Source organism: Erinaceus europaeus, chromosome 16 (assembly GCF_950295315.1).
Source record: "Erinaceus europaeus chromosome 16, mEriEur2.1, whole genome shotgun sequence".
Classification (NCBI taxonomy): domain Eukaryota; kingdom Metazoa; phylum Chordata; class Mammalia; order Eulipotyphla; family Erinaceidae; genus Erinaceus; species Erinaceus europaeus.
Genome location: NC_080177.1, coordinates 74,202,171 through 74,208,988, shown reverse-complemented (window position 1 = coordinate 74,208,988; position 6,818 = coordinate 74,202,171). Strand labels below are relative to the sequence as shown.

Genomic DNA, 6,818 nt, shown 5'->3' with positions numbered 1-6,818 from the left:
GCCTCGCCCCGGGAAGGGACCCTAAGCTGGGGGAGGGGAGCGCGGGGATCTGGGACAGCCTCTCGGCGGCAGCAGATCCCCTGCTTGGCGCCCCCACCGCCCGCCGGCATTCTCTCCTGGGTAGGGGGGAAGGGGGCGGGGAGCAGAGGTGTCCCTCTGACAACGGCGGAGGAGGCAGACAGACTGATAGACACGCGGCCCCGTGGTGCGGCCCCCGGCTTCGTGCCCAGCCTGGCGCGCTCCTCCGCGGGCGTTGGGGGCACAGCGCCCAGAAGCCTGATGTGGTCCGGAGGCGGTGGGAAGGCGCGGGGCTGGGAGGCCGCGGCGGGAGGGAGAAGCAGCCCCGGCAGGCTCAGGTGAAACCCCGACCCCGACCCCGACCCCTGGGTCCCCTCCCTCTGGCTCCAGACGGCGTCGCCCCGGCCCGGTTGGGAAGTGTTTTCACTTTGGAACTCCGCAAGTTGGAGACCAGGCAGCCGCAATCACCTTCCTCCCCCCCCTCCCTGCCAGCCAGCCCTCCTCTCCGCTGATCCCACCCCACCCCGTGCCCTCCCCTCTCTCCGTCCCCTCCTCCTCTCCCTCCCTTTTCCATCCCCCCCCAGCCACCGGTACCCCACAAAATCTGGGGGTGGGGGTCGTGGGAGGGGGAAAGAAATGCTCCGGGTCGTCTCTCTCTCTCTTTCTCTCCTTCTCTCTCTCCCTCTCCCTCTCTCTCTCTCCCTCTTTGAGACCTAAAAATCCTGACAAGTGAAACTTAAAGGTGTTTACCTTGTCATCAGCATGTAAGCTAATTATCTCGGGCAAGATGTAGGCTTCTATTGTCTTGTTGCTTTAGCGCTTACGCCCCGCCTCTGGTATCTGCCTAAAACCTGGCGCCGGGCTAAAACAAACGCGAGGCAGCCCCCGAGCCTCCACTCAAGCCAATTAAGGCGGACTCGGGCCACTCGGTTACGTGTACATCCAACAAGATCGGCGTTAAGGTAACACCAGAATATTTGGCAAAGGGAGAAAAAAAAAAAACGCAGCGAGCGAGGCTTCGCCTTCCCCCCTCTTCTTTTTTTTTTTTTTTTTCCTCCTCTTCCTTCCTCCTCCAGCCGCCGCCGAATCATGTCGATGAGTCCAAAGCACACGACTCCGTTCTCAGTGTCTGACATCTTGAGTCCCCTGGAGGAAAGCTACAAGAAAGTGGGCATGGAGGGCGGCGGCCTCGGGGCTCCGCTGGCGGCGTACAGGCAGGGCCAGGCTGCGCCCCCGGCCGCGGCCATGCAGCAGCACGCGGTGGGCCACCACGGCGCGGTCACGGCCGCCTACCACATGACGGCGGCGGGGGTGCCCCAGCTGTCGCACTCGGCTGTGGGCGGCTACTGCAACGGCAACCTGGGCAACATGAGCGAGCTGCCGCCCTACCAGGACAGCATGCGGAACAGCGCCTCCGGCCCAGGATGGTACGGCGCCAACCCTGACCCGCGCTTCCCAGCCAGTAAGTGAGGCCGCCCCGCCGCAGGGCCGCGGGCTGCGTGCGGGAGGCGCCGGGGAGGCGCGCCTGCGGGCTGCGGGCAGGGGCGTTGGTGGGGGGGGGGGGGCGGTGAGCTAGGTTGCTGGGGACTCTCCCTTCCTGCTCGGGCGAGGGGTGCTAGAGGCACCTCCCAGGTGCAGTAGACTGCCAGGAAGGACAGGGCACCCCGAGCGCTGAGGAGGGCAACCCCCTCCCCACTCCCCAGCGGAGTAGAGTAGGGAACAGCCACCAGCCCAGAGCAGAGGCCCGACCCCGAGGGAGCCTGTCCTGACCCAAGTGCTCCTGGGCGACCCCAGCCGCCTCTGCTCCCGGGGTAGGCGGGCAGGCGCGGGCTGCGAGGGGGGCCCAAAAGGGGTCCAGCCTGCACCCTCACTGGAGCCCACTGGAGCTTTCAAAAGTGTACACTCCCCCGCCCACTTTGGCCCCTACTCATGCAGGACTCCCGGCCTGGGCCCAGCTCGCCAGCCAATCCCGCAGGGGGACTAGGGTAGGAGCCTGAACAGAAGCGGCCTCTCCCTACCATGCTTTTTGGGGAGGTGGCCCAGGTAGAGGTGGGGAACTCTCCAGAAAACTCGACGGCACGACCCGGGGCGGGCACTGGCCTTGCCAGGCGGCTGGGCCTCCCGGGGAGAAGGTGGCCTGGCAAGGAGGTGGCCATCGGGTCGGCCGGGCTGGGGAGGACAAGGGTGGCGGCAAAGAGGTGGCCCGGCCCGGCCCTCCCGGGCCAACACTGTGCGTTTGTCGCTTACAGTCTCCCGCTTCATGGGCCCGGCCAGCGGCATGAACATGAGCGGCATGGGCGGCCTGGGCTCGCTGGGGGACGTGGGCAAGAACATGGCTCCGCTGCCCAGCGCCCCGCGCAGGAAGCGCCGGGTGCTCTTCTCGCAGGCGCAGGTGTACGAGCTGGAGCGGCGCTTCAAGCAGCAGAAGTACCTGTCGGCACCCGAGCGCGAGCACCTGGCCAGCATGATCCACCTGACCCCCACGCAGGTCAAGATCTGGTTCCAGAACCACCGTTACAAGATGAAGCGGCAAGCCAAAGACAAGGCGGCGCAGCAGCAGCTGCAGCAGGACAGCGGCGGCGGCGCGGGCGGGGGCGCGGGGTGCCCGCAGCAGCAGCAGGCGCAGCAGCAGTCGCCCCGACGCGTGGCGGTGCCGGTGCTGGTGAAAGACGGCAAACCCTGCCAGGCGGGAGCCCCCGCGCCCGGCTCCGCCAGCCTGCAGGGCCACGCACAGCAGCAGGCCCAGCAGCAGGCGCAGGCGGCGGCCGCGGCCATCTCGGTGGGCAGCGGGGGCCCGGGCCTGGGGGCGCACCCGGGCCACCAGCCGGGCAGCGCGGGCCAGTCTCCGGACCTGGCGCACCATGCCGCCAGCCCCGCGGCGCTGCAGGGCCAGGTCTCCAGCCTGTCCCACCTGAACTCCTCGGGCTCGGACTATGGTACCATGTCCTGCTCCACCTTGCTATATGGTCGGACCTGGTGAGAGGACGCCGGGGGCCGGGCCCAGCCCAGAGCACTGCCTCCGCGGCTTCCCCTCCTGCCCGCCACCCACCACCACCACCACCACCACCACCACCCTCCTGCCGCTCCCACGCGCTGTGGCCAAGAGCCTGTTCCCCTTCTGATTAAGGGAACACACACACACACACACACACACACACACACACACACACACACACCAAACTGCTGGACGTCTGTCTTTATTACCCCCCTAAAATTTATGGAACTTTTTTTTTTTTTTTACAAAATGAAAATTAAAAAAACCACCAAACAAACTCAATTCTTTAAGAAGTCTTCAGAGGGAAAAGGACTTGACAAGAACAGCTTTGGGAGGTGTATGTTAGGTGATTCAAATGGCTTTCCCCAAGGTCCGGCTGAGGGCAAAGTTTGGAGAGGGCTCTGTGAGGACATGGCTCTGAGCACTAAAGATGGAAAACTTCATTCAGGGTACACTGTGCCAACCAAGTGGACTCGCTTGTAAATATCCGGATTTATCTGGAAAAAGAGATGGCAACTGGGCGAGGAAAGACTCATGGACTGAGCCCACTGGTCACTGACACAAAGGAAATGTCTCCTCCCAGCACCCTTGGCTGCCTGGACTCAGTCGGACCGCCCTGGCTAAAACTGTTTTATGTTTGATGTGAACTTGTAGCTGTAAAACACTGTCAAAAGTTGGACTAAATGCCTAGCTTTTAGTTATCTGTACATTTTGTTGCTAAAAAAAAAAAAAGAAGAAGAAGAAGAAGAAAGAGAGAAGGAAAGAATGAAAGCATAGCCCCCAGCCTTGGCCCATCGTGTTTTTTATGGGCATCGATAAATCTGTGTATATTATTTGGCAGTTTGGTATTTGCAGCATCAGTCTTTTTCTGTTGTAACTTATGTAGATATCTGGCTTAAATATAGTTCCTAAGAAGCTTCTAATAAATTATACAAATTAAAAAGATTCTTTTTCTGATCAAAAAAAAAAAGAAAGAAAGAAACCCTCCTTTGTTTGGTTTTGATTTGGCTTTACAAAGCAGTTTTTGGTTGAGAGGATTCCGATCACTGCCTGGATAGGATTCAAATTGTTTGAGAGGCTCAGAGGACCCTGAGCCAGCATCGGAGACTGGATCCAGAGTCCTTGTCTCAAGGGAAGAAGGAATTTTGTTCTGCTCTGAACTGAGTGGAACCAAACCTTTTGTCATCCTGGGGTCTAGCAATAGAGAGCAAAATGGGAGAAAGGATGAGGAAAAGACCAAAGGACTAATTTTCTGAGACAGGCTTTTCTGCATTTCAAATCCACAGGAGCATACAGTTCAAGCACCATTTCAAAGCAGTAGGCCAGGACATCTGCTGTAAATAATCTCTAATGAACTACCTAGTTTTACTGAACACACCACACTGGTCAGTGTGAACATCAGTCCTTTATTTCTAATAAAGGATTATTAGATTGTGTCCTATCTGGTTTAGAGTTCAGTGGGTCGCCTTTTTTTTTTTTTGAGTGGAAAGTTGTTACTAGGTTTCAGATCAACAATCATCGTGGAGGGGGCCAACAGCATGGCCCTGGTTTCTCTGTAGCCTTTGGATATTGTCCAGCTGGTCTGTTGACCCAGGGACACCCCCTAGCAGGACTTGGGGTGCTGAGCATTTTTTTTTACTCTCTGGTTCATAGATTTTTTCTTCCTTTGATTGCCAACTCTGTACCTCCCCTAACTGCCCCCCCCCCAACAAAAGTGATCTTTGCCTTGTCTCCTTACCAATGTTCTCTCTGCTACTCTGTGTGCTGGGGGAGGGGAGCGGTGACTGAAAGGCATTGGGGACAATTAGAATGGTTGCAGACAGGAAAAAAAATGTATCATGGTCACCCTAGATGGACTGTTGTTCTTCTCAAATCACTTCGGAGAAGCCTTCCCAGAGGTGGCTGAGAATGCAGCATGGGCAGTGTCGCCTCCTGGTACGCTTTAGTTTGATAATAGGAGGCTGCTTCATAGACGTTCATGTTGTACCTGAAAGCCCAACTTTCTTTTTCCTCTCTTGTTTCTTTCTGTCTTCTCCTCCTTTTCTCTCTCAGTCTCTCTTCCCACCCCCAGGAGCTTGTCAGGGGAATGAATGGCTAGGTCACAATTTTGCTCTACAAAAGGGGGTGGGGGTCAGCAGTATTCTTTGTTGATTTCCTGAGGCCCCCCTTCCAATGGTGCTTTAGAACTGGGGGTCTGAGTGGACGTGTGTGTGCACACACTCACACTTGCTGACTGCTAAACTATGGTTTCTAATGTCCAGGAAAAAAAAAATCCAGAGATTCTGAGAGCATGCTGGCTGGGTCAAGGAGAGTGTGCTTGTTGGGAGAAACCTCAGTGGGTCTCACATTTTGGGAACTGAAATAAAGTAAAGTTTGAACCAAAAGTAAAGTTTGAACAGGTGTGCTGGACTGGGCATCAGGGGCAACAGGCTCAGTGTGTAGGTGGCCACGCATCTATGTGTCCTGAGGAGGTCTGACAGCAGAAACACATGGCTCTAAGGTCCCGAAATGGTAAAGAGAGAGAGTAGGGGGGTATTTAGCACCCCCTTGCCCTGGTAAAACTTGGACAGGGGCAGCACGAGAGGAGGCCAGAGACCACTGCTTCAAGCTTTGAGTCAGTTCCTAAGAATCCGAGTTTCGTGGACTATGGCACCCTGGGGCGTCACTACTGTTACATATTGGATGGAGATTCTGCCAAATGCATTACCCCCCCCCCACACACACACACCTAAAATCCTAGTTTGAAGTCTATTTACTTGTCCTGAGAAAAGGATTCAGCAGGGTCTTAGGGAGGGACCTCTAAGTGCTTCTTTTTACCCATCTCATGGGGTCCACAAAGCTTGGGCTCCTGGCCTGGAGGCTGAGACACCTGAGGGCAGAGGCCCTGGAAAGGCCCCAGAAGCCTTAGGGAGGGCGCTGGGCGCAGGGAAAGCCCCCACCTCCTGCCTACCCCCTCACTTTCCCATCAGTCTCGGCCAAGCCCATGGCCCCTGGTCCTCTCTCAGTGTCAAACTTGTGTGGCCTGGTCGCGTCCCCCCTGCAGCCCCCTGAAGAGCTGGAGGTTCCCGCAGGTGTGGGGGCAGCGCTCTGTACCAGCTGTAGCACCCACCCATCTCCGGGCCAGGCCAGCGGATGGCGGGAGTGGGGGAGATTTTGCAGACGGCATCCCCCCTGCCTCCTGTCCCCACCCCCCACCCCGCCATGTAAACACGAGGACTTTCTCGAGAGCCCTGGAGAGCGGCTCTAGTGGCTTCGGGGCCTGAAACCTCGGGCTTGGCTTGTTTGACGTTGAGCATCCCAAAGCGGCTCCCCACCCCCGCTCCAGCCTGGGAACCCGGAGCCCTGCGGCCGAGAGGCGGGAGAGCAGCCCGGAGAGACGGCGGGGTGGGGGACCCGGCAGGGCCCAGACAGGCGACCGGAGCGGCCCGGGATGCAGGGAACCCGGATCTGGGGAGCCTGGGCTGCAGGCTCCCCCCTCCCATTCCAGGCCGGGCATGCAGGGAAGGGGGGAGCCTGGCACCCCGGCAGGGCCTGGCCGGGTGGTGGGGAGTCGCTTGGCGCTGGGGGACTGCGGGGCGAGCGGCGCTGCGGGCTCACACCCAGGCCAGCGGGTGAGGCTGGTGAGCTCGGGGTCCGAGTCGGCTGGCAGGAATCTTGTCTATCTGTAGCTTTGGACTCAGCCTTCGGACTGCAGGAGAACAGGGCCGGGTGAGGTTTTGGCGTGTGTGTGTGTGTGTGTGTGTGCGTGTGCGTGTGCGTGTGCGTGTGCGTGTGTGTGTGTTGGGGGGGAGGGGGGTAGTTCAGA

General features: G+C 58.7%; 1 protein-coding gene across 2 annotated transcripts; it reads left to right on the top strand.

Moving 5' to 3' along the window:
• The first annotated feature begins 279 nt into the window (after positions 1-279).
• On the top strand, positions 280-3,909 carry NKX2-1 (NK2 homeobox 1). 2 transcript variants are annotated; one of them, XM_007530252.2, is made up of 4 exons: positions 281-356; positions 836-980; positions 1,095-1,480; positions 2,268-3,909. In XM_007530252.2, the coding sequence occupies exons 3-4, from the start codon at positions 1,108-1,110 to the stop codon at positions 2,996-2,998; spliced, it is 1,104 nt and encodes a 367-aa protein (XP_007530314.1). In that variant the 5' UTR covers positions 281-356; positions 836-980; positions 1,095-1,107; the 3' UTR covers positions 2,999-3,909. The 2 variants fall into 2 exon arrangements, with proteins under 2 accessions (XP_007530313.1, XP_007530314.1); XM_007530251.2 differs by lacking the exon at positions 836-980 and having other exon boundaries at positions 280-356.
• Positions 3,910-6,818: the final 2,909 nt, after the last annotated feature.